Source organism: Chaetodon trifascialis, chromosome 5 (genome assembly GCF_039877785.1).
Source record: "Chaetodon trifascialis isolate fChaTrf1 chromosome 5, fChaTrf1.hap1, whole genome shotgun sequence".
NCBI lineage: Eukaryota > Metazoa > Chordata > Actinopteri > Chaetodontiformes > Chaetodontidae > Chaetodon > Chaetodon trifascialis.
The window spans coordinates 9,418,191-9,445,305 of record NC_092060.1 but is presented as its reverse complement, the minus strand read 5'-3'; the positions used below and the strand labels follow the sequence as shown (position 1 = coordinate 9,445,305).

Genomic DNA, 27,115 nt, shown 5'->3' with positions numbered 1-27,115 from the left:
CTAAGATGAGGTCCTATGAACTTTTTGGTGCAAACAGGTTTGACTGTCGGATTGTTGTGCTAATATGCTAATGATTAGCATGCTAATGCTAACATGCTAATTACGGTAAAATGATTCTTAAATGCATTCTTACAAAAGCGCATTGCATTCACTGGATAAATAATTAGACACCTTATCTCGTGATTACAAGAAAAGATCTCATAATTACGAGAAAAGATCTCGTAATTACAAGAAAAGGTGCCACATTGGTATGGAAGTATACGGAAGCATTTCAAATGCATGAATTTGTATCCAGGAAGCATCCCATGTTGGTTCAACTGCTCCTGCAAGAAGAGAGCGACATCCAGCACGTCAGACTGGGCTTTCCGTCTGAACAATCCTAACGACTTGAGATGCCTGCGCAGTGTTGACATACTAATATTAATGCCATCTCCATTTTTAAGAAACATCAGTATTTCCCAGTGTCACAAAGCGAGAAGGTAGTAATAGCAGATTAGCTGCGATAGTGCCATCATTGCCAATGAGAAAGGATTTACAGATGTTTCCTTTTTCTTTATCTTATCTTGTAATTTCGAGATCCTGATATCTTTTGACTCATGAGAGCTACCCTACTAAGTCCTGGTGTGCTCAATAGAGGACATCCTGCCTTTCTGATGATATCTCATGTTCGGGTGGGATGAAGGGAACTTTGTTTTCATGCTGAGACAAAGTGGAGACTGCAGCAAAACTCAAATGTGAGGAAAAGAGAGAGAAAAGAAGAGAGGAAAACGAGTCAAATATTGTTAAGATTTTTTTTTTTAACTATGGTAATCATATATTTTTTGTTTATGAACATGTCAGGAATCATAAATTGGAGTCAGACTTCAGTTAAACCTTTTGTTAGGAAAAATAAGTTTAATAATGTCAATTTTGTTCAGTAGTTTAACAAAAGATATGGGCCAAATTTTCAGTTTTATTTAAAATTTGGATTGACATTTTTGTTTTCTTGTCAGCCTATTATGATTTCATTGTGTTATGGTAAAATTGTTCTTAGTCCACCACAGTGGACATGCCGTAAAATCTAAAAACTAAAAATATTTTTACAAAATTCTAAATTGTGGGTTGTTTTAGCTCCAAAGAGGCAGGAAATCACAAAAAAAATTAAATGGATACTTTTTTTCCTTGGAAAAGTTTGGACACAGACACCTTCTCATTCAGTGGTTAATGGATTATCCTGATCTCTCCCATCAGTTTCTCTCCCAGAGTCCATGCTTCTGCCTACCTGCCGCGTTCAGCCCTTGCTCAGCCACAAGCCACCACATGGAGAAATTGTTTGCTCGCTCGCTTGAGTGCGCCTTCAGTTGCTGTTCCACTCCTTGTGAGTGTGCCTTTTGTTCATTTTTCCTCCGCTCCTTATGAGTGTGTTTTTTGTTTTCTTACCGTAAAGAGAACCAGTTTTTCTTTTACTCTTGTCTCCGGTCTGTCAATTGAGTCCAAGTACAACAAACCATTTAAGGCACTGCCGAACAATTGTAAACAAACCAGAGTATGTTTGAGAGTCAAGATTCTTCAAAGTAGCCACCATTTACTTTGATCACAGCGTTGCACACCTTTTTTTTTCTATGTGTGAACCTTACAGATAGCAAAAAAAAAATAAAAATTGGTCAACAACTCCTCCACACATGGTTCACCAGCTGTGAGTCTGGAGTAGTTTGTGAGTAAACACTGTGGAGCGTTAGTAGAATTAAAATGGTGAACTAAAAATAATAAGAGTGATTTATTATTATTATTATTCAAGAGAAATTCTATGAAATCCATTTCCTAAGCTCCCATTAATTTGCGAATCAATGTAGCGATGTAAACTCAATGACACATCCGCCCTCCTCTTCTTCTCCATCCATCCATTATCTATACCGCCTATCCCTTTCGGGGTTGCGGGGGGCTGGAGCCTATCCCAGCTACAATGGGCGAGAGGCGGGGTACACCCTGAACCGGTCGCCAGCTGATTGCAGGGCCACATGCAAGGACAAACAAACATTCACACTCACACTCATGGACAATTTAGAGTCACCAATTAACCTAATGAGCATGTTTTTGGTCTGTGGGAGGAAGCCGGAGTACCCGGGGAGAGCCCACGCATGCAAGCTTCACACAGAAAGGCCCTGCCTGACCCGGGGATTGAACCGGCAACCTTCTTGCTGTGAGGCACGCACACTACCTGCTGCGCCACCGTGCAGCCCCCCCTCTTCTTCTCCTTTTGTAGAATATTTTTTTCTGATATGATACGTAACGACGAGAGAAAACACTGTAACCAATAGTAGCTGATAAAAATGATTTGCTGAGTGTGATACTGTAGTAGAAATAGAGAAATGGAGGAATCATGAAATCAAAGAGCATCCTTATCAGGGCTTTCTGGGACTTTCCCATGACTCATATGCAGGTGTCTTGGCAGCTGCTTCTCTGTGTGGCCTCACATAACCTTACTGTCTGAAAAAAGGCCTTTAAGCATGTATTCTCTTATAACCCATATTTGTGTGTTTTACTGTAACTACTGATGGATTGAATGTTCTTATAATCTCACTATTTTTTAATATAATCTCAAAGTGCACCTTTAATGAATCAACACAAATCTGGAAAGAAAGGGGAGATCCAAGGCAGAACAGCTGCCAAAAGACTACGCAATGGGGCGTGAGAGCTGAACAGAATATAAGACAGAACGCCGACCACTGTAGGTTGGAATTCTTCAGGCTTGCATGCTGTGCATTTCTGAACATATTCTCCTTTGTTGTCGAGAATTAAGTATTTTGCGCCTTCTTCTTCTTCTGACTCCTGCGGATCTTTATGGAGTACCTTCTAGAGGATTTTTCCTGAACAATTGGGCAGCTGAATTTGAGTTTTTTGTGGTTTGTAAATTTGGTTTCAACATTCCACAACACTTTCCTGTTTCTGAGGAGGCCACACACTCCGGTGGGTGTTACTGTCTTCCAAGGTCCTAAAACTGAACTCAAACAACATTTTTAAGAAAAAGATGAAAATATGTGTTGTTAGACATATTTTTGAAAATGCAGTTATCTTTTTGCACATCAGACAAACCATCACTGTTTCAGTTTTAATTCAGTATTTAAAGTTAGAGCACAATGACCTGAATATCAGCCAAGTCTGGCTCATTCAGTCTGGTGTGCTGAGTCTTAAAACCAGCGACAAATGTGCATTTCATGATACTTTGGTAAAAGCTGCATAATGCATAAACAAATCATATGCACAAACAAACACAATCAAATTTAAAACATCTCATGAATGAAACACAGCACACAACTATATATAGCTCACTAACTATCTTATGGACTATGGACAGAAAGAGGTTCAGCAGCATCAGCCAGTGAACCACAGAGACAGGAGTGACAGAGAGCGTTGCTAGAATAGGTGCCAATGCCTTTATTAAAGTCAGTGTGGCTCCATCACATAGACAGAAAATGACAGTCATATCTACAGCTACAGAGAATTTAGCGTTTCCAGTTCACAGTATAGATCAGTATAGATTTAGACGATATTGACAAGTGTTATAAATGTATTCATATTGTACTTACAAGCTTACAAAGGAGACAGCAGCATTTCCTCATGTCTATACAACATTATCTAGAAGCATCAAGATGACATTAAGCTTGGCAAATAACTCATAAGCGTGCATGTTTAAATGCTGTTAAAGCCCCTCAGTGTAAACTGTATATTTGATAAAAATTGTCTTTAAAGTTATTATAATGACCTAAGTTACTGTTTAACAGATGAGACAATCGTGTGGAAAACTGGTGCATTTCACTGTCCCTGGGTCAGATCTGTGAGTTGCTGTGTGTTTTGTGGTCTGCCACAGTGTCTTTTTAATACAAGTACAAGTTGTCAAAGTAAGATTTTTTCAAATCCTACACAAAGGTCCTTTAATGCACCAAATAATGAAAAGAAAACACCAAACAAGATAAAAAACTCAACATTCAGATTGCCAGCAGTCATGAAGCTACAACCAGATTAAAACAAAGTCATTATCTGTGAGTGTTTAATTTAAAATCATTGAACCTGAGATCCGTCAGATTGTCCTGTACATGGTGAGCAACTGGCAGTTGATTTACAATAAATGAAGTGGCAGCAAAGTATTGCTGTGTCTCATTTGTGGTGCTGAATAATAATAGTTTTAAGAATAAATGTGCAGTTTTTCAGGCATCTAGCTGTGTGAAACCTCATGAATCATCAATACAGTTTTTACCCTTCAACATTTCTTCAAGGAGTACTGTAAAGAAAACAGTTATTACTGACAAACAGTCCAATAAAAGTTAAAAAGTTTTATGATATAGTTCATCATTATACAGCAAGTACCTCCACTGGATCATTTGTTTGATGATTTCTCTATGTCAAAATAGTTAGTTGTGATATCATCTGACTTTTATTTATCTAGGATCTAGGAACTCATGTTGAGGTTAAAACCTCAAGCAGCAGCATCAAGCACACAAACAGGATGCTTAATCTAACCTCTGCTCTACCTTCATTCCATGTCTTGCCATTCCAACTCTCTCTCATCCTCAAGTGAAGGGATAATAGAGGTTAGGATTTTGAACTCATCCAAAACTTTCTGCAGTTCTTCTCCAGCCTGCCTGACAGATTTGACAAATTTCATGATGTCAGAATGTGCTTCAGCATCTGGCCCTTTCTGTCTCATGCGGTGTAGCTCTTTAGCATCCATCGCAACAAAGAAAACGTCTGCTGCCACAAATAAAGCAGAAAGCACGCCGGTTGCAGCTGCTGCCACACGTACTACCTTGGATGCCTGCGCTGCTATTTTGCCAATGCCTACCACTCGAAGCAGCTGACACAGTTCACTGATGCTCTTTCCTGCCCTTGTGCCAAACCTTGCTTTGTTTCCTGTGTTGAAACTGCTGCCCTCGTCAAGTTTATCAGCTGACTGACATGTGCTGATTGCCTCTAAACTGTTGCTAATCTCCTGGAGCCAGAGGACTACAGCATTAATTTTCTCTTCAAACCCTTTAATGATGCTGTGAACAGTTCTGCGATCAGAGGACTGGTTGACAATGTTTGTCATGTTTGAGACACCTGCAGTGACCCCACCAGTCAAACCCACTCCAGCTCCAATGGCAGTGACAACAAGCGAGGTTCCCAAAGTGAAGGGGGCCAGAGCCAATCCCACTATGGATGTGATCCCTCCCACGGCTCCGATCACGCCTCCCGTCAGACTGCCGATGGTGGCGTTCTGGTGCACACGTTCCAAATTATCTGCCACAGCTCTAAGCTTGTCTAGCTGGGTCTGAAGGTGGTCTATGGTTGTTTTGCTCTACCAAAAAAAAAAAAGTCATCGTCAGAGATGGACACAGAGGTCCAGATGATGAGGATTTGTGTCATACTAAGGGAAGATGAGATCTGTGATAGTGAGGTAGTAAATTCACTATTTTTATAAAGTGTCAAACCTTTTTTATGAGACATCTTAAAGTAATTGGACGTGCCAAAATCTCACAGGCTGTAGGTCTTGAGTCAGGGTTTCTATTCAATATGTCACTGAAGAGTTCATGAAACTCTGGTGACCACTGGCCTTGGAGACTTGGGTTGGGACCAGATGTTATCTTGGGGATGAGATCGACTGTGGTCCCTGCAGAAAACTGGAGAAGAAGTATTGTTAAAACTTCATGGGTAGAAATGGTCAGAATCAAGATGTTGGTAAAATGTTGTTTCTTGTCAAAGTTGCATGAGATCAAATTTGATCTTCTGAGTTATGTTAATCATAATAAACAATAATACAAATAATATTTCAGTCCTCAGGATGAAGTGTTATAACTGTTGATCCGCTGACTTTACATCTGATGAAAACTTCAGTTTGTCAGTCTGAGCTGTAGTTTCTCTTTGGTGCTAAGTGGCAGATGTGAGCATGCTAACGTGCTGAACTAAGATGCTCATCATGAGAAACATTACACCTGCTAAACTTTGGCTTTTAGCATTGTCATGTTAGCATCTTAGCATATTTTCTTTTAAATTTAGATTCCACTCATTTTTGATGACATGCATTCTGGGTAACTTACCGCTAATGTTTGAGTACAGAGCTCATAGAGTATGCATCCCACTGACCAAATTTCACTACAAATGAAGAAAGTATCATTATTATTGTTATTCTTATTATTACAGAAGCAATAAGAAAATGACTACTGAGGTGTCTATGATGGAGCGACAGATGAAGCTGGCTTTGAATGAACAGTTACAAAAAATATAATAACAAAAAATATGATAAACAATAACCTTGTGAAATACTTAAAGCTGCATAAATTGATTTTTAGCCACTGAAGGACAGAAAAGTTTGAAAAGAAGTGGAGAGATACAGAGCAACTCTGTATCACAGACTTATTATGGCCTTTATTTAGCAATCAGTCGTCCAGCAGACACAGAGCAGCATTAGCGTTCACTTGAAAACGAAACACTGTTCAAAGGGGATGGACGTCTTTCTGCTGTGCTGGACAACAAATCGTCAGTTGAAAAAATAATTTTGAAATATTTTGGCACCTAAATGTAAAGTTGAAGAAGTGAAGACAATGGACAGTGTTACCAGACTTAAATATTGGCTTGACAGAATATGAACACTTTCTGTTCTGGTATGAAAGTCTGTACCTTTTTGAGTCATATGTTGTCTCTTTGAAGACCTCTGGTGCCAGATAATTAATTACTTCATTGCTGTTTGAACTGTGTAAAAAAACGACAACATATATTTATGCATATATTGCAGACCTATAAACACTTTATATGATTATATTTGTAATTAAATTAGGAGTATTCAGTACTTTTTGTCCATTTTCCAAAATCCACCCAAGCACAACTTTCCAAATTCGGTGAGGTATATGTTCTGAAAAAGAACAAAAGGTAAAACTGTGACTTTGCCAACACGGTTGTATTACAGTTCAGGGGTTCACAGATTCCTACTCATAACAGCAGCCCTGCTACCTAACAGCTGCTCTGTTTACTCTGGAAAAGATAGAGGTGGTGGCAGCAAGTGATTGCTCCAGAAAGCACCTTTGACTGTATGTGTAGTTTAACAGACTCCACCTTCGAACACGCCCAAGTAACATTTGAAACAGGCCTGAAGCTTTGAGCCAGAAGAGGACAGCGATGCAGTTTCTTTACTTATTGCCATGAAATACTGGTACAGACAAGATAAGATAAGACTTTATTGATCCCACACCAGGAAGATTTAGTGGTTACAGATGGCAAGTATGACAAAGAGCAAGCACACTGGCATAAAGAGGTAAAAGTATAGAATAGAATAGAAAAACATCCTTGTATATGTACATTTGTACAGATTATATATATATATAAAAAAAATCCCCTGCAGAGTTATCACCAGGTCAAAATCTTAATCAGTTCAGTGCTTTATTACTGAATAGATTTTAAAATGAATGGCTTTCCCCTCAGCCCAGCTGTACTCTGTTTAGGGTGAATTACTGAGTGTCAGCACGTGAACATGCTGAACTAACCATGGTCACTGTCATTAAGCACGTTAGCAGGCTGAAGACTCTTCAGACTGTATGAATATCTGCACTCTCTGTTTTCTGTCAGCCTGGACGCCACCACACACATCTTCTATGGGCTGGTTTTTCAGCCATAGTTATAGTGATGATTTGAAGTTCCTGTTTATATTTAGAAGCATTCTCAGGCATAAGAAAAAATGAGCTCAAGGTGAGTTGGATGTGTGTGAAGACAAAAATGGAAATCACTGTTTAGTACTTCTAACATCTGAATCACAGAATATTAGACACGTCTTTTGTGCACTTGATGTGAAAGAGTTATTGTGTCAATTCTGTAAAAACACATTGATCTTTTTACCAGGATGAGTGTGTGCTGTACCTGTGGCGTCATGTCTTTGTGAAGCAAACCTTTTTCATGGATGGCTTTCAGTGCCATACAGATTTCAACAATCCAGCTCAGTACCTAGAAAAGAAATAGAGCAGATATCTAAGCTTGATTGTGAGACAAGGCCATGTGAGACAAGGCCCAGGGGCCCACGGAGTTTAGGGGCCTATCATTTTTGGAACAAAAAGGGGGTAAGAGTAGGTTAAGGCGGCCCTGCAGGTACCTCAAACTCCTGCAGAGAGTCACTCCTCTCTCTGATGTTCTCTGCGAGGCTCCCTCCCTGACAGTACTCCATCACTGCATAGTAAGTGTGCTGATCTTCATTTTTAGACCAAAGGAAAAGATAATCCGTCAGCATCTTCAGAGTCATCTTTGAGATATCTGAGATAATTCTCCCAGATCAAATACAAAACAAAAGATTTCATGAAACAGTCCCGATCCAAGGCAGTTGCAAACATGATTTCAAATGACTACTTTCCAAACGATCATCAGGTTAATACTTCACTTATGATACATTTAGCGTCATAGCTTCATACATTTTGCATTAATTCCAGACAACTGTTAGATTTGAAGCAGGTTTCTGGAGACTTACGTTTGAAAGAATTATTGATGCTCACAACATGAGGATGGCTTGTTGCCTTGAGGGTTTCCATCTTTGAGATTAATTCTGCATTTGTGGAAATCTGTTTAAAAAACCACTGTGTCAGTAAGATGCTGTCATTTAAGGAAGCAGCTTCATCCCAGAATCAGTCCTCTGCTGAACTTTATAACGCTTTCTTTTCAGGTGTTTATTCGAGGATCACAATAGCTTTTTCAATCCGAACAAGACATTAGGTAATAAATAAAGCATAAATTAACAGATATATGCACAAATAAATTGAGATACAGACAGAAATCTGGGCATTTGAAATGAATTTCAATTTCATGGGTTTCTACTCTCTCAGGATTTCTTTCATCAGTAGTTTTTTTTTTCTTAAAATTAATTTTCCATTTCAGCCTTCTATTTGTAAAGTAAGGAAAATGAGCTCACTACTTACTTCGCGCTTCTTTATAAAATACTTGTCATCGTCCTTTGTGGCTATAACACCACTTTCTGTTTCTGTTTCAATTGTGTAGCCTTTCTTCTGAACGATGCTTATTTCTTGTCCCATTTTTGCTGTAATCACCTGCTGACACATAAAAAAACAAAGACACACAAACACAAACACACATATATAAATAATCATTTATTACATTTCTGAATTATTATTTCAGAAAAACAAACATTTATTTTTTCACAACTTTGGAAAAATATAACTAACTTCAACAATAGATTTCTGTGGTAAAAAAAAAAAAAATCTTAGCCCCACCCTATTTGCCAGGACGATAGAATTAAGGGAATCTTTATTGGGGAGCATGAACACAAAATTGGCCTTTTTGCTGATGATGTCATGCTGTACCTTGGGCATCTGGACACATCCCTCCCCAGACTGATGGGACTTATAGAAAAATTTGGCTCATATGCTGGGTACAAACTAAACATCCCCAAAACGCAAATTCTCTTGTTTAATTATGTACCCCCCAAAGAAATTAAGAATGAATACAATATAAACTGGAAGGCAAAGGTGATTAAATATCTTTGCATATACATCACAAAGGACCCTCTTTTTTATTCACGTGAACATTAAACAGGACTTGGAAAGATGGTCTACCTACCCACTGAACTTTAGCAGTAAGATAAATGTGGTGGAAATGAATATTTTGCCTCGACTCTTATACCTATTTCAATCCCTTCCAATTGAAGTACCAGCAAGGCAGTTTTCAGCATGGGACAAAATTATATCTCAATTTATTTTGGGTGGTCAAAGACCTAGGATACGTTTCTCTACAATCCAGCTACCAAAAGATAATAATAATAATAATAATAATAATAATAATAATAATAATAATAATAATAATAATAAATTTTATTTAGAAGTACCTTTCAAAACACTTAACAGAGTGGGTAAAAACACAAGCAAAATATACAGAATAAATAAGAGCACAATAATTAAAAACAAATCAAGTTAAAAGCAAGCTAAAAGGAGAAGTGAAATTAAAGAGAGAAAGCAGTCTGGAACAGATGAGTTTTGAATCTGGATTTGAAGATGGGGAAAGAATTGATGTTTCTGATGTCAGGTGGCAGTGAATTCCAAAGTTGGGGAGCAGAGTGACTGAAAGCTCTGCCATGGTTCTGAGACGGGCAGAGGGCACAGAGAGGTGGAGAGAGGAGGAAGATCTGAGGGAGCGAGAGGGGGTGGCAATGGAGATGAGGTCAGATAGATATGGGGGGGAGGTTGTGGATGGCCTTAAATGTATACAGCAGGATTTTGAAAGTGATTCGAAATTTGACTGGGAGCCAGTGAAGCTGTTGCAGGATGGGGGTAATATGGTGCGAGGAGGGGGTTCTGGTAATAATGCGGGCTGCAGAGTTTTGAACCAGTTGAAGTTTATGGAGGGACTTGTGAGGGACACTGAAAAGGAGTGAGTTACAGTAGTCAAGGCGGGAGGTGACAAGGCTGTGAACCAGGATGGCGGTGGTGTGAGGAGTGAGAGAGGGGCGGAGACAATTGATGTTACGTAGATGGAAATAGGCAGACTGGGTAATACTATTAATGTGAGAGTGGAAAGATAGTGAGCTGTCGAGGATGACACCCAGACTCTTAACCTGAGCGGAGGGAGACACTGCGGAGCTGTCAATGTTGAGGGAGAAACTCTCAGTTTTGGATAGGGTTGATTTAGTACCAATGAAAAGAAGTTCTGTCTTGTTACTATTGAGTTTAAGGAAGTTGGAGGTGAACCAGGATTTGATCTCAGAGAGACAGAGGGTGAGGGAAGAGGGTGGGAGAGTGGAGGTTGGTTTACTGGAAAGATAGAGCTGGGTGTCATCTGCGAAGCAGTGGAAATGGATACCAAATTTACAGAAGATATTGCCAAGAGGGAGAAGATAAATGATGAAAAGAAGGGGCCCCAGGACAGAGCCCTGGGGCACACCAGAAGAGACGGGGGAGGGCTGGGAAGTGAAGGATTTGAGTTGGACGAACTGAGTGCGGCCTGTGAGGTAGGAGTGAAACCAGTGCAGGGGGGTGTTGGTGATGCCTATGGAGGAAAGTCTGTTGAGGAGAATGGGTTGAGAAACGGTGTCAAAGGCTGCGCTCAGATTGAGGAGGATGAGGATAGAGATTAAACCAGACTTAGCTGCCATGAGGATGTCGTTGGTGATTTTTATGGAGGCCATTTCTGTGCTGTGAAGGGGACGGAAACCAGACTGGAATTGCTCATAAAGGCTATTGTTGGTGAGATGGGAGTGGAGTGAAGGGAAGGTGAGAAATGGGGCGGAGGTTATTGAAGTCACTGGTGTCTGATCCAGGTTTCTTGAGAATGGGACTCACAGCTGCAGATTTGAAAAGAGTGGGGACAATTCCAGAGGACAGTGAGGAGTGAATAATGACAGAAATGAGGGGGAGTAGAGAGGGGAGACAAGATTTGACAAGAACTGTGGGGATGGGATCAAGCACACATGAAGATGGTTTTGACTTGGTGATGAGGTCGGAGATTTCTGAGGGATGAGGGAGAACAAAGGTGGAAAATGGTTGACGGGATGGGAGAGCTTCAGAGGAAGGGGAGGGTGAGGTGGAGGAGCCTAAATGTTGGTGGATTTTGTTGATCTTTTCATTGAAAAACAGGAGGAGAGAGGAGTAAAAGGGGGGGGGGGTGTCAGGGGGTTGAATGATGTTGTTGAAAACAGAAAAGAGAGTCTTGTGGTTGTCTGCATTAGAGCAAATAAGTCCAAAGTAATACTGAGATTTAGCGCGAGAGATGGAGATGAAGATAACGACGGTATGGCACTTCCAAATTTTAAGATGTATTATTTTGCGGCGCAGCTACGACCCCTGTGTAACTGGTGTGATAACACATATGAAGCAAAATGGAAGGGGATTGAGACCTGCATCCCCGGCTATAGTATCCAGGCATGTATCAGAGAGAGGAGTGTACCATGTTTTATTAAGGATATAATTGATCCTATCACAGCATTTACATTAGAAACATGGTTTACCCTTGTCAAACAAATAAAAATGGGAAATTCTCAGAAATTATTAAGATGGGTAGCTTTAGATAGTGACTTTGAGCCGGGGAGGCAGGACGCAACCTTTAAAGAGTGGATGAACGGGGGCTTGACAGCACTTTGCATGGTTGTAAAAATCAACGAGATGAGGAGCTTTCAGGAGCTGAAGAACATGTTCTCCCTTAGGAACCAAGACTTATTTAGATATCTTCAATTAAGAGATTATTACAACAAAGGTATCAAAGGTAGTGTTGCAGAAAAGATTAACCTAGTGGTGGATGTATTGTGTGGTGCCTACTTCCAAAAGACAACCAGGATTATTTCTAAGATATACCACAGCTTAATGAAGTGCCAGAAATACACATCACTTTATGTAAAAGCAAAATGAGAACATGAACTTAACATTACAATTACAGAAGAGGACTGGCACCATACCTGTCATTCACTCCAAACCTCTACAAACTCTCTAAAGTGGAGAGAATTTAACTGGAAGAATATGATTCGGTCCTTTATCACTCCTCATATAAAAAGTAAACAACTCCTGAGGCCACAGTCCTGCTGGAGGAACTGTGGCAGCACGGAGGCACATCACTCCCACATCTTCTGGAGTTGTCCGGGAAACCAACCATTTCGGGTAACAGTTAGTACTGTGATAAATGTAGTTTTAGGTTACAATGTCCCAAAGGAATGTGCCACACTGTACCTAGGAAATATTGCCACAGCTGTACACAAAGAAGACCTTTACTTGACTAAGATCCTTCTAACAGCGGCAAGGAAGGCCATAACAAAAAACTGGCTCAAGTCTGACCCACCACAACATTCAGACTGGACAGGAATCATCCAGGAGATCTTTCTGATGGAAAAGTTGACATATACCTTAAGACTGAGGAAATTTGCCACCATTTTACACCATTACCATTAGTCTAAAATACAAAGTATCTCCTAATACAAATACATAGTCTATGAGAGTTACATCAAAGCAAAGCTCAATGTAAAAACTACGTAACTGTTGTTAATGATTAATTTCACCCAGGCCAAGGGTTACACAACAGCTCAACTGTACTCACAAACGCTAACAATCATACACGTACACCTGCCAGGTTGTCATTTTCACTTCAGTGAGACTCTCATGGTTTGATCTATATGACATAAAACAGTATAATATATATATATTTTCTAATGCACCAAAATGTAAAAGCCCATGTGTCACTCACCGCAAATATCCAATCCACTCTGACAGAAATTAGAACTGAAACCAAATGTTAAGGTTTCTACCTACAGGACTTTGCTGATCTCAGTCTTTCTCTCCTCCCTTCTTGGGTGTTGCACAATTTTTTTTTTGTGCGCTGCTGTGTCAGGTGTCAGGTAGACTAAATGTACCTGCGTTAACTATTGATCCCTCCCTCTGAAGATGTTGCATCCAGGGTGGGTTTGAGAGCGAGACGGAGCCTTGACACCTGAAGAAAAAGCCTTTGTACTTGCTGACATTCATCTCTATTCGCTTTTCCTATTTTATTTAGTGTATTGTTTTGATGACAAACGGATGCCAGTGGTGCCACTAGTTTTGATGGTCTATGTGAAGGATTTTCAACAGTGAGTCAGTTGCAGGTGTCATAGAATTTGCAGTACCTACAACACAACCAGCAGGGGTGCAGCAAACAGCTGTACAGAAATATCTGGATAACTCACCCAGCAGATCTGATGAACCAGCAAAGATTGGACTAAAAGAATATTCTGGCATAATGTGTGGTTGCAATGGTCAGGACACATCAGAACAAAATGCTTGATGAATGAAAAACTTTGCTTTTCTTCAGTAACACTTTGAGCCTGAGGGTGGCACCACAAGAAGAAGCAGGTGAGGAAGGTCTCCACTCTGCAGGCTGGCACTGCATCTCCTCCTCTGCTTAACTTCTGTCTTAACTTCCACCAGTCTATTTAGCTCTTTAGAGCATTTATAGGCACCATTCTGAAACATTTCAGTGTGCAGGTGAACTGAATGTCCTGAATGAACTCCAGCCACCAGGCCCTTGCAGGCAGACACTTCCCCTCCCCTCCACCTGATTCCAGTCTATCACATGCAGTTTTTGTATTTGATTATTAATATATTACTTATCTCCTCCTTCATTTGTGACTGTTTGTCTCAGTGCTTTTTGTACTCACTGTTCCTGTTGGTGTATTTAGTTTTTCAGATAGTAACAGTGGATACAGTAGTCTCATAATGCATACAGTATTCTAGTTATTTACTTTGCTCAACAAATTTCATTGGAAATAGCTGCACTAAAGCACCTTACTGTACATGTAGATCATATCACATGAATATGTTCATAGCACATGGTATATAATGTGTGTGTGCACATAGACCCACCTCTAGAATTAGAAAATACTAAGAAGTGGATCAGAGCCTCATTGAAATATACAGGATGCAACAGTTTATTTGTCAAGTTTACAGAGCATCAGGTCCAGTGAGTGCACTGCACACAGTCCTTTAGGAACTAATACATGTGAAAACACTGTTGTTACTGTGGCATTGTATCTCAACAGGTGTCTGATGTTAAATAATTGTAACAAAGACACTGAGGGAGTTTACAAAAGGTTTACACAACCTTATTTAATCAGTTCAATATCATTCATTTTCTGCAGTTACATGGTATATACACAAACGACTTTGTTGCATCTCACTGGCCTATTTTTATTTTTTTATTTATTTTTTTCAAAATGATCTTATTTTCCAAAATAGAGTTTTACTAATTCACAGCTACAGAATACATAAAGCTGCATTAAACATAATTGCTGTAATTAATAACTTTACACATGAGACAGAGACAAGTGGCAAAGGGGAGTACACAGAAAATGACAGCAGGCCCTTCAGCCAATGAACTGCAGTGACTCATATTACAGATGAGAAGCTGAGGGAAAGGGTTTTCTTATACAGGGTAGAGGAAAGACAAATCATATCTCAGGTTGCTGCTCCGAGCAAATATGAACATGGCAGGGCAGCCACAACTCCACAGAAGGTCTCGTTGCAGTGCTAGTGCTTTGACAACACAGAGCAAAATGAACAGATCTGAAAACAGAGTTTATGGCTCCACGCTAGTTGCACATTCTTAAGAAACCAGGTCAAGTTTAGTGGCAAAGCTAAACCAGCCGTACAGTTCATGGACAGACACAATGTGAGCCGGAAAAACTTCTACTTGAAACTTATCATGGTGGTAAAATGAGTCAAAAAATGGACACAGATGTAAAGATGGAGGATCTGGGATTACTTAGTCAAAATATATATCAGGAGTGCTGGCAAAGAAACATACAGGACTTGACGAAGTCAGAGTTCAAAAGATGTCTGAGACGACAAACAAACTCAAGTACTTGTGACAAAACATCTAAATGCTTCAAAATAAGACTCGAAATAGAACAAAAACCAGTAGTAACTGACAGCGTTTTTCAGCTCTGATAACCAATTAGTTCACTACCTTGTCATTATATATATATATATATATATATATATATATATATATATATATATATATATATATATATATATATATATATATATATATATATATATATATATATATATATATATATATATATATATATATATATATATATATATGAGGAAAAAAAACTTTATATCAAACCTATATCACCAAGGAAAACCTTAAAGCAAGCAGTGAATATGCTGTTATTTGTCATTTATTTACAACACATAAGCTATTTTTAAACAAGTGTATGCAAATAATGATGCAAGTTGTTAGTTATTGAACCGCACGGGGACTTGGTGTGGGTGACGATTTAAACATGCACCGTTTCAGTGCTCCCTCTAAGCCTTAAGTGTGAAATGGGACCACGGCACTCAGCAGATAGAAAGACAGACCGGCTCGCTTCCTTTCACTTCAGTACCCTTTGAATCTCAGATGGGTTTGTGAATTTTGGAGGATGACTTGTTGTGGGTATCAATTATTTCCACCTGAACTTAATCTTCATCTATCAATTTGGCGTCAATCAATGGGACCCCTTGCACTCAACCCACTGACTGCTGGCCTTTAGATATACACTCATGCTGTAACATTACCTGCAGCAGTTTAAACTAGAGATGCATGAACAGTTTGGCCACTGCAGATTTAGCCCTGTATGGACCTGAAGGTTACTATCAAATTAACTAAATACTGTCAACTTGCATATAATTCCTCCTGTATGTTATGAAGAAATACACTTCCTGCCATCACCTGTTTTTTTTTCTTCTACAGTGCAGCGTCTGCTTAATGTGGCCAAACTCGGCTTCTCTTGCCTGATCTGTCCTTCTGCTGGTGGTGGCTGTATTAGTAGCAGTGGCTATACGTTGTTACAGCATCTATAAGCGAACCTCTTGTTAACTGTATTGAGCCGAAATAACTGATTAATAGTGTATGTTTGTGTGTCTCTGTGAGCCTCAAGTTTCATTAACATTGGCTATAAGCAGGCTAGACTTAGGTCTGCATCTAATTAGCATTAGCAGTATTATTGCTGTAGCTAGCTTAGTATTGATTGCAGCGGTTATCCGTTTTCAGCATTAGCACGCAATATGACAAGCTATGTTTGAGGCTACTACAAGCAAGCAACATTACTGCCTATCAAACAGTACTCTTAAAAAATGCATTATGAGCATATTAGCCTACTTGAAGCTAACGCATGCAGTGATGTGGATTAGCATTGTCTACAAACTTCATGGTAGTGGCTGAGTGGTGAAAGAACAGGCATAGAGGGAGCACTGATTGATTCACTGGTGTCACATCAGTATGTCCAGGTCGTCACCGTGGTCGTCCTCCTCCGTCACACGCAGCGACAGCACCTCCTCATTCAGAAACAGTCCACTCAGACGCTCCTTGCGAGCCTGTCGCTGCTCTTTGAGCTGCCGCTTCCGGAGGGCTTTCTGCTGAAGCTTACGCTGCTTCGAACGTTTCTGGAAGACAGTGTGGTGAGACAGAGAGGTTAGAGATGAGTAGAGGAAGTTTACGGTGTGTAACACATACTTTTATACCCATGCATGCCCAATGTGATTTCTAATCAGCTGGAATTTACAAAGCAAAAATAGAGATTGTTTCTTACTTTAGAGTCTCGTATGCGTTCTGCAGCACTGGAAAGATTGCCATCACTGTGAGCTCTGCTGATGTTAGCAACACTGCTTCCACTGCAGGCTGATGCTGTACCACCTAAAAAGCAAGGAAATATTAACAGTTTTACACCCAGGACATCCTAAAAACAAGTCTAATGGAGACAACTGAGCAGACTATCCCCTGTTACAGGCTCCTCCGGTAGCAGCATTATTACTGCTACTGAACTGTTAACTAACCAGGTAGCATCTTACCTGCTACAGAGTTGGAGGCTGTAGAGCCAGTGGAGGAGCTGGCGGAGCTGACCATGCTGGCATTGCTGCTGCTGGCTCCACTGACTCCACCAGTGCTGGCACTGCTGTGGCTGCTCCTCTTCCAGCTGTCTCTGGTGCTGCTGGCACGCTGTCTTGGGCTGTGTTCTCTGATGTAGTTACGCACCTGATGACATCACACAGGTCAACAAATTTACTTTTGGTTATTATTTTTCTAACCTTGGTTTTCTGACGCATGAGCAAGGACTGCTTCTCTTCAATACACAACAATGACTGACAGTGCAATCAAATGGGCAGCTAAATATATCATTCAAACCCTGCGCTGCCACAGGACCCAGCTGGTTTAGTGGAGTTGCATTGTTAAAGTGGTGTGTTTCAGAGACACCACCCACCTGTTTGAGCTTCTCGTCGGTCAGACAGTTGAGCTCTATGATGAACTCGCTGTCGGTGGGAGAGATTTGAGCGCAGGGATCGATGATCTTGATGATGTCCAGCTGTTCCCTCAGGCCCATCTCTGTGCTGACCTTCCGACTCAGGTACTCGATGTACTCCACCTGGAAGTGGATACACAGACATATAGTTTTGAGTTTTGTTCCTTTTGTCCTGGCATCTCTGCCTACACCAAAGGTAAAGGTGATGTTTAAAGCAGTGTAATGTTTTTGATTGCTGTGGAAATTGAAGCAAACAAGCCAGGGATTGGAAATTGTTGGTGATTTATATTGTGGATACGAATCCACCAAAATATTGCTTGGTTCATCCCAGATCCTGTAGGTCTGCTCAGGACAGCCCTACTTACAATACAGCCAAACACTAACTGAGAAAATACTTTAAATAAACATTTTATGGTGTAGATTTGCAATTAAATCAATTATTGCACAGTTCAATACAAAGGATGAAACTTGCAGGAATTTCAGATAGATGGGAAAATCTACAAGAGTATTTACAATAGTACTGTCACTCAACATCCATGGGCAGGTATTCAGAAAAAAAAATACATTCCTAAGAAGATTTTAGCTTGTGAATGGACTTGCTGGCCCAGTTATTGGAAGCCGATGTCTTTTGATACTGCAAGTCAATAACAACAAGCCTCCTCCACACATGGCTCACCAACTGTGAGTCTGTGAGTAGTTTGTGAGTGAACACCGTGGAGAGTTAAGTAGAATTAAAATGGTGAACTAAAAATAATCTACTTAATAGAGTAATGTATTTCACCTTTTTTTTTTTTTTCAACGGACAACAGACACCACCACAGCAGCACTGTAATTCTAACGGGAAAGCCTGAAAGCCAAACTTGGTCTTGACAGCTCAGCTCCAACAAAATGAAGTGTACGGAACAACCTATATATTTGAAATCTAAACCATGCCACAAAGCTGAGTCAGCGAGCCTGTCAGTTTCACTCCTGCTGATTCTGAAAAGACTGCAAAGCAGAAAGGGCTGGCTTTGCTTACTTGTTCATCGTTGGTCATGGCACTCCATGGTAACTCATCCAAGTTGCGGTGAGGGTGGGGCTTCGGCTTCCTCTTGGAAAACAGACAGGGTGAACTTGGCACGCTCGGGATGATGTCAGACAGAACATCGCTGCCACTGGCAATGTCACTTCCTGGCAACTGGGAAGACAGCAGTCAGACACACAAACAATGAGAAGAAGGGGGACAAATTATTTGGATTGAACAAACTAGTTTGCTTATTACTGTGACATCCACATCCCCTCTGTTTGATGTGAACAATTCATGCATCTAGGCTGTCAAGCCTTCAATCCTAAAGCACCTAAAGCTAGGCAACCGGCCAGCCAACAGCCTACCTGCCACTCAAACTCGCTGTCGGACCAGTCCCAATAGGTGCTGATGGAGGAGGAGACGTCACTGCAAACACTACCCTCTGGAAACAGGTCCAGAGATGTTAGTTCTTGGTCATCGAGGAGGGAGTAACAGTCATCCTGATCCCCCACAGACACAGAGGAGAAAAGTTCCTCGCTGCACTCCGAGCTGGCAACACTGGTCCCACAGGAAGTGAGGTTCCACCTGAGGAGAAGAATGAGTGAACGTCAAACTACATTCTGTGAGTCATTTCTACAAATTGCTAATTTTCCTGACACCAGATGGAGTACAGACAAGATATGGATGCATATTTCAACTATGTAAATGCATAAAAAAAATGTAGATGCAGGAGTCAGTGAGGACAACACTCAGACCTGGGTTTTTCTAAGCCTTCAACTTCAGAAAATAAACAGCTGCTCTTTCGCATTTTCTACAGGCAGATTGGCAAATTTGCAATTTTCAGTGCGAGTGCCCCATGACAATATAATTACCATGCACATTTTCAGGCTGTAATCTGTAACTTTCCAAACACCATTATCATTTTTTCTAGTAAAAAGAGGCATGATGTAGTTTTTGGTTCAAATGGATGCCTGTGGGTTTTTTTTTTATTTGATTTGATCAACAACTGCAAAACCTGTGTTACTACAGGTGTTCTGTGTGGGTATGGATGTGAGACCATGCAAACATGGTCAACACTGTCAATCAATACTAGTTCAACACTTATAAAACAGACCTTGCTGGCGCTGACAACCAGGACATGAACAACTTGACAAGCACATTAACACCTGTCAGTAGCAGTGTGGTGAACGCTGCAATGACAAATCCTCCAACAGTTACAGGTAGGTCCAGCCTCTGTGCCTTAGGATACGCCATAAAAGGTGGTTTATGCTTAAAAATATCTTTATAACCTTTGAAAATACATTCTGAAAGTCAGTTTGACTCACAGACAGGTGACATAACTGTGTGAACACACACGCACGCACGCACACACACACACACACACACACACACACACACACACACACACACACACATTATGTCTCTCTCTCTTTATCTACTTGCCTGTTACTGTGGAAGCGGTGAAGAGGATCTGTTCTGTGACAAGATGAGAGTTGACAGCCAAACTCACTGACGTCCAGGGTTCCCACATCACTGAGGTTGGCTCTTTGGGAAAGGAGAGGGAAAGGCTCCTCCGGGGCCAAAAACTTCTCATACAGAGATTCAGACATGGCCAAATGTACCTGACACAGAAACAGGCAAAGATATGACAACCATCACAGGGCACCTCTCAAAACAGCTACAGTCTCACTAATAACCCCCAAATTGAATGAACACAGCTGATACACTCTAATAAAAGCATTACAAAGGTGTTGTGTATCGATTGCAGGTTGTTTGTATTGGACTGTAATGTGCAGGTAAAGGTGTACATGACTGTGTCCACAGTCAAATGTCAGATGTTTCACACAGCTAATGCACCCATGTCAAACTATATATATATATATATATATATATATATATATATATATATATATATATATATATATATATATCGTTAGCCTAGTAGCATAATTGCCTAAGTCATATTTTAAGGTTTTCGGGCGATAAGGCAGCAGTGTCAGGAGAGTAGAGTTAGGCAGATATCTCAATTTGGCCAAAAAATGACTTAGTCAATTATGCTATGAGGCTAACGATATATTCTTTTTTCTTTTCTTTTTTTCTTTTTTTTTGGGGGGGGGGGGGGGGGGGTGTCAATTCGACAAATTCGGCAGTAAGATATCTAAATACACTGTTTTAATGTGTGGCATAAATGTTTTGTCATTGTACCGGAATCGACAGATACAGTGAACGAAAATCTACGTTGACGTTCAATATTTAAGTCATTAAGTGTACTTAGAACTTTAAAGACTGGCCTTCAGTGGACATATCATGCTTGTTTGTACGTGTTTGCTGTAAATTAAGACAGTTGGGGGAAAGATATACAAAAATGTCACACACCAAAGCAAAACTTTCTTGAATCCAAATACATGCAAGCAGTAGCATTACTCCAGCTGATTTTCATTTGGCTGGTGTGTTGTTTTGGGGCCTTTGCTGGAAACATAAGCGACGCTGGTGGGCAATGCTAACGATATTTAAGCTAGCTACTCATCGGGATTGTTTTGACGTTACCGACTAACGTGAGACAGACTGCTAGTGGTAACTGTTGACACTGAATGTCATCCACGTAAGCATCCCACCACCGTAATTGTTGTTTTCTTGTCAACAGATTGAAATGTTTATAGTAACCACGCCGTCATACGCAAGAAGACAGGGCAAAATGAGAAACCGGCAATACAGAAGGTAGTTACATGAGTTTGACTACACTTGTCTTTAAATGTTATTTTCGGAAAAACAGCCTCTAACTAGAACACAGCACGCGCTAACCTCGTTAACGTTAGCTGGTTGCGAATGCTCCAAATGTCCACGAACCGTTTACGAAGCCACAAAACGACACCTAACTAATCTTTTCCCTACAGGCACAATTCTCAACTATTTATAAACCCGACAAAGTTGTAATTAAGAAGCTATCTCTTCTAAAACACCAACCTTTTGTCGTTCAAAGAATGATCCTTTCTGCCACCTCCATTTGCAAATCCTTTCTTCTCTACCGATAATCTAAGTTGTCACCGCGAGATTTACCGGGAACGAGGCGTACGTCATGTGACATGCAGGCGGAAGCTGCCGCACAAACAGACAGCTAAAACATAGCGCAGACGTGTGTACTTAAATTTATAAGATTGCTATCTGTAATCTGTGCATACAGCATATTAGTGCATTTTGAGGAATGTCGTCAAGCCATGCAAAGGACAGCAGCTTTTTGGGGGGCAGGATACCACCTGAAATCGAGTCAATGTCAAAAAACCTGAAGGATGTGGACCAAGAGATGTTCAGAAAAATACTGAAAGGTAAATACTAGTTAGTCTTAAACTGTCTGTCTAAAACAGCAATCGTGATTTAAATGTTTGTAATTTCACTCATTACAGACTTGTCTAGATGTATGGTATTAAAGGGCATTAAAAATTTAATCTTTATTAGTTGCTCAGTGTTGGTGCACCAACATCCTTGACTGGTGACCTATGTGTACTCTGGACAAGTGAATTTAGTGTGTACAATGAATTATTCTGTGTCCAGCTGTGGTCAGTGCCCTGGAGGGGAAGGACTGCAGAGAAGTGATGAAGTCGATAGCAGAGAGCAGTGCCATCCCCCAGGAAAGGCTCAGTTACATCGTGGCTGGGATGTACAGAGTTCTGTCTGAAGCCATCCGCATCCCCACATCCTCCCTTAAACAAGAGGTAAGCTTGTGTAACACAGGAAATTATACATTGGAACACACTGGCACAAAACACAAAATCAGCCTGTGTCAGTGACTTGGCAGCTAGCTCCATACTAATCCTAAGCAGGGCCTGTCACGCCATTGGCATGTTGCTACACTACACTACAATGCAATGATATGCATTTTCTAGATGTAAAATGTATTGTTGTGCGGCTCAATGCCTGCCATGATAGCTTACACTGTGTACTGTGAAAAAGACCTATTGTGCCACAATGTGTTGCATGGAGGAAATGAATGAATCAGCTCAACACTGTTGAAAAAGTGTAAATAAATAGCAGGTGGTAGTAGAACAGCTACTTGAAGATCTCAGAAAACAAACATAAGTTGATTAAAAAAAAAAATTTGTTTACTCTGTGGTTTGAAAGTTTGGTGTCACATATGTAATATCCTGCTGTATGTTAATTATTTTGTATGCTAACTGTAAAGTATATAGTATATAATATGTACTGTTAGTATAATAGTAAGTTTCTGCTGTAAAAAAGGTTTCTGAAAGTCCTCACATGGTCAGTCATTGTCTGTCCCCACCAGTGTTTACATGTAATTTGCCTAACTAGATTCCTCTCAGATACTCGCACCTATGTGTGTAATGAGGGCAACAAGAATTACACAGAATTACACATTTTAAGATGTAACCATTGTCAGTCTCCTGTAGAAAAATACTTTCTTTATTTGTGTCCCTGCATAGGCCTTCAAAGAAGATCTGAGAGACCTGAGGTGAGTCACTGTATCATTATATCACATCCTCTGTGTGTTGATTGTCACTCCTTATGCAGAACACAATTTCAATCTCAAATGCTGAGTTTGTTGCTTCTGTTCTGTTTTGTCAATTAGGATACCTGAAGACTTTATCACAGATTTCTCCAGTGTGGTTTTTGGCAGTCGGTATGTTGAATTTTGATCCACTACATTTAAAACACACACACACACATTTACTCACAAAGGCACAGATCACCATGAATAACCAGTAAAGAAAACATGACTTCTTCCTGTTTGGTCCATGTTGTGGTTGGTCTTCATCAGAACAGGACTGAGGTCGAAATGTGAAGATTTTTGCATTCAGATGCTGTTCATGAAGACATTATTATTGCTGTGTCTCACCTCTCTGTATTTGCAGGCGTGCAGCTCTCGAGGCAGCAGCCTCCCAGAATGATCCTCACCTCCCCACAGTAGAAGACTTTAAATGGAGAGTGGATGTTGCCATTTCTACAAGGTAATGTACTGAGGGTGAGAAGACATGTTTTGGTTTCAGGCACATGAACGGGTATCCTTCTCCTTTTGGACTGGATAGAATTGTAATATTTGAAATGGACTCTGATTTCACTTGTAATTCCTTTTTTCTAGTTAATCTCTTAGTCGTCTGTCTTAAGTTGCATGTGTACGTTTCGAATACAATTTCTTCTTGAAATGAAATTTAATGAAATCTAATTTCCAGCTTGTTGTGGAAGGAGATCCATGTTGTTGTGTGACCCCTCTGTTGTCTCCACAGCTCTTTAGCTCGGGCCTTGCAGCCTTCTGTTCTGATGCAGATGAAACTGTCAGACGGGAGCTTTCACCGCTTTGAGGTACACAAACAATTGACTTGTTCCTCATTGTGCTGTCAGTGTTATTTTCCCCCCGAAATACCCTGTTTTCATTCGGAATATATGTGCTCAAATCTAATCCTTTCTATTCTGACACTAGTGTTGAAGGCATGTAGATTGAGCCATGTGTCTCAATAGTTTATTTAAAAATCAGAGAAAGGACAGTGGCGAGCATTGAGGTTCACATCAGCCTCTCAACATTTTCAGTGAAGCAGCTTTGGGAGTAACCGTCTTGGAGTAACGTGTCTTGTTGACGGAAACATTGATCCCAGTAGCTGTTGGAGGGGTAGAGGGTGGTTTCTTACCCTCTACTTGCCCCTCCCTGGGCAATACTTAAAAGTTGTGCTGTGTATCTAAATATCAGCTACAGTACATTCAGGTTGTGCAAACATTTGGGTTTGGATTGGTCTTACATAGATTTCATGATAAAGGTCTTGGTTTCGGTGTGAAAGGACTGTCCTATGGAAAGTTTCCACTGTAGTGTGCATTCCCAGTTTATCTTCAGCCTGTGGGTAGAAATAAGTTGGTTGTTAGCTCTTAGGCTAACGTAGGTCTGTTTCACTTGTTACGTAATATTATCACAGTGGAATAATTGAAGCAACGCTTATTAACAGGCCAAAGCAGAACCTGAACCAAGTGTTTGTGATTCATTGTTGTGGTTCTACTTGTCAGACATACTGTGCAACAAAACATTTATGACAAAGCCAAAAATAATGGCAAGCAGAATAGATACTCAGAACTGTTTTATCTCTGAGCATGTGTCCTCTGCCCGTTCATGTAAACCTATTAGTTCAGATTACAGGAGAAAAGAGCCAATCCTCAGTTCACAAATAAGCAGAAGAGATACAAAAGTGGCTTTAAATTAAACAAAGGATTGTAGTTATTCTGCCAACAGCAGCCACTCTGCTTGTTTTATGAGCATATAGATGTGCTCATATGAAAAGCATTTAGTGATGAATGATTTAGAAAGCCCATAATACAAATAGTTAGCAAACAAAGTGAGAAACATCAATATGCATCAAATCTTCAGTAAGTTAGTAAGTGGCTTTGCTCACCAGAGGGCGCCATACTCCACTCCTGCCATGTAACTGTAGGATAGATGCTGTTTTTAAAGTATGCGGCTAATGAGGCGAGAAGCAGGAGGGAGGACTTCCACTATGGCTATTGTGTACCTAGTGCAGCAGTTACGCAATCAGATTACAGCAGAATTAGAGGATTAGTAGCGACAACATCCAACGTGCCAATTCTATTGATGGATGTATCTTATCTCCACCTGATATGGTCTTCTTAGGACCTCTTCTGGATTATGACTGAGGAGTATCTGCTGCTGTGCTCACAAAAAAAACCAACCAGAAGAGATGGCTGCACTCCTTTTCACCACTCTCTTTGATTAGCAGATTAATCTTTTTGACTGTAGTGACAAACAGGTGAGATCTCACAGCCAGTCTGAGCCTTCAGCACCGACAAAGAAAGGCCCATACACGAGTTTTACTTTAGGAAACATTGTTTTGGGAGTAGCCCCCTGTCAGGGGTCAAACTCAGGCATGAATCATTGTGAAATCAGTGTGAAATTCAAGGCCTTTCAGACTTTCAAGAACTCTTTTAGTGACCTTTTTTAAACATAAGTGCACACACAGACGACAGATCATGGAAAAGTCAGTTAGATTCCCGCACACACGTTTTAGACCCAACGAAGTGCTGACAGTGTTTGCAGGATCAGGAATTCACAGTTTTGTTTGCACTTTCAACAGTGTCATTTCTCAACTGTTACTTACTTACACATACACACTCAATGATGGCCACAATCATATTGTGTTTTATATCTCATCGCTGGAATATTGTGCCATATCAGCATTTTAGCTCCACCGTGGCTGTTGGCTGACATGTCCGTGCTACATGGTCAGTGAATTGTTGTTTTCTTCTTCAGGTGCCTGTGTCTAAATTCCAGGAGCTCCGGTACAACGTGGCTCTGATCCTCAAAGAGATGAACGATCTGGAGAAGAGGAGCATTCTTCAAATCCAAGATTGATTTACCACGCTGGGCTGTTACCTAATCAAACTGTCCTCTGTTCTTAGGTTTCAAGATTTAGTGGAATGTTGGAAATTGCGCCAGATGCCGCTCATTTAAATAATTTCAAATATGACATTATGAAAGGTGCTGATGATCTTCCTGTCATGGTGTTATGATTTGATGGTGTTGGCATCCAACATACCCGACTGCTGACAGAGCGCAAAATGAGGACAATAGTTAGCCAGCTGGCTGCACCACAGGGGAACTGTACCTACAGACTCTACTGATGACAGAAAGACTCAAGACGGTCTCCTGCATCACAGCCTATATGAAAAAACAAATCTCTAAAGTCAGACTGTAACACCATCTTTCTCTCTGTGTTGTAAACTGTACATATTAGCTTATTCAATTGCTGAGCCTGCTGCAAAGCCTCCACTGTGCCAAGATACAAATGCAGCACTCAGTCTAAGACAGTCTCTTACTAAGTGGCCACTTTAACTGGTGTCATGTGATCTGGTGAGTTTGAGCCTCACGTTGCTAAAATGCTTCTGAAACATGAGGATGTGCAAGTCAAAAAGGTCTACTCATATTTTTATACATGTAATTCAAACCATTGACAGCACAAAAGTTTTACTTTTGGGTTGTAGCACTGATATATAACAAGCAAATGATTTTTCTGTTGTTTTGTATGTTTTTTCCATAATACCATCATGAATTTTTACCTCTTTAATCACACTTCTCTAATAAAATCTGTTGATTCTTGTATGTGCAAAGAGTAGATGATTTGTTCAGATTTTAACACTTTGTCATATGGCATTTTTAATTTCCGCCTCTTCAACACCACCACAAACACATGGAATTTAGTGAAAACATAAACAATCACAGTAGCAGCCTCAACAGAAGTGAGAAATAGCGGACAAAAAAAAGACATGAAGTTGTTTCAAAAGCTCTTAATCAACAAATACAATTTATTGTGGAAGTACTGTCTTGCTAAAAGGGTTACTTTAGCACTGACTTAATTTCT

General features: G+C 40.3%; 3 protein-coding genes across 4 annotated transcripts in view; 1 reads left to right on the top strand and 2 right to left on the bottom strand.

Annotated features, from left to right (window-relative positions):
• commd5 (COMM domain containing 5) overlaps positions 1 to 26,860 on the top strand; it is a 63,611-nt gene extending 36,751 nt beyond the window's left edge. Inside the window, exons 2-8 of one of the 2 annotated variants that reach the window (XM_070962243.1) lie at positions 21,876 to 22,072; positions 22,299 to 22,459; positions 23,186 to 23,214; positions 23,332 to 23,382; positions 23,615 to 23,710; positions 23,987 to 24,062; positions 26,008 to 26,860. In XM_070962243.1, coding sequence (XP_070818344.1) covers positions 21,952 to 22,072; positions 22,299 to 22,459; positions 23,186 to 23,214; positions 23,332 to 23,382; positions 23,615 to 23,710; positions 23,987 to 24,062; positions 26,008 to 26,109 — 636 coding nt within the window. In that variant the 5' untranslated portion in view covers positions 21,876 to 21,951 and the 3' untranslated portion in view covers positions 26,110 to 26,860. Of the gene's footprint in view, positions 1 to 21,829; positions 22,073 to 22,298; positions 22,460 to 23,185; positions 23,215 to 23,331; positions 23,383 to 23,614; positions 23,711 to 23,986; positions 24,063 to 26,007 lie in introns of those variants that run through there. The other variant, XM_070962242.1, reaches the window with a different exon arrangement.
• Positions 4,032 to 8,545, bottom strand: LOC139331481 (uncharacterized). The gene is made up of 8 exons (XM_070962955.1): positions 8,462 to 8,545; positions 8,093 to 8,187; positions 7,864 to 7,947; positions 6,804 to 6,865; positions 6,634 to 6,705; positions 6,054 to 6,108; positions 5,448 to 5,636; positions 4,032 to 5,314 (listed from the first exon to the last, which is right to left on the bottom strand). Exons 1-8 carry the CDS (start codon positions 8,520 to 8,522, stop codon positions 4,511 to 4,513), a joined length of 1,422 nt encoding a protein of 473 aa, XP_070819056.1. The 5' UTR covers positions 8,523 to 8,545; the 3' UTR covers positions 4,032 to 4,510.
• Positions 15,627 to 21,792, bottom strand: fam199x (family with sequence similarity 199, X-linked). Its single transcript, XM_070963441.1, has 8 exons — positions 21,714 to 21,792; positions 20,193 to 20,371; positions 19,115 to 19,334; positions 18,762 to 18,920; positions 17,705 to 17,866; positions 17,295 to 17,478; positions 17,036 to 17,139; positions 15,627 to 16,889 (listed from the first exon to the last, which is right to left on the bottom strand). Exons 2-8 carry the CDS (start codon positions 20,357 to 20,359, stop codon positions 16,716 to 16,718), a joined length of 1,170 nt encoding a protein of 389 aa, XP_070819542.1. The 5' UTR covers positions 20,360 to 20,371; positions 21,714 to 21,792; the 3' UTR covers positions 15,627 to 16,715.
• Positions 26,861 to 27,115: the final 255 nt, after the last annotated feature.

What these genes read in the sequence shown, in the direction of transcription:
- LOC139331481 (XM_070962955.1), bottom strand. Translation starts at nt 8,522, where the DNA reads ATGGAAACCCTCAAGGCAACAAGCCATCCTCATGTTGTGAGCATCAAT. An exon ending in ACAACATATGACTCAAAAAG is followed by an intron (nt 6,109 to 6,633) that starts GTACAGACTTTC and finishes CTTCATTTGTAG; the next exon opens with TGAAATTTGGTCAGTGGGAT. An exon ending in TAAGATGTCTCATAAAAAAG is followed by an intron (nt 5,315 to 5,447) that starts GTTTGACACTTT and finishes TTTTTTTGGTAG; the next exon opens with AGCAAAACAACCATAGACCA.
- fam199x (XM_070963441.1), bottom strand. Translation starts at nt 20,359, where the DNA reads ATGTCTGAATCTCTGTATGAGAAGTTTTTGGCCCCGGAGGAGCCTTTC. An exon ending in AGCCTCCAACTCTGTAGCAG is followed by an intron (nt 17,140 to 17,294) that starts GTAAGATGCTAC and finishes CTTGCTTTTTAG; the next exon opens with GTGGTACAGCATCAGCCTGC. An exon ending in AACGCATACGAGACTCTAAA is followed by an intron (nt 16,890 to 17,035) that starts GTAAGAAACAAT and finishes ACTGTCTTCCAG; the next exon opens with AAACGTTCGAAGCAGCGTAA.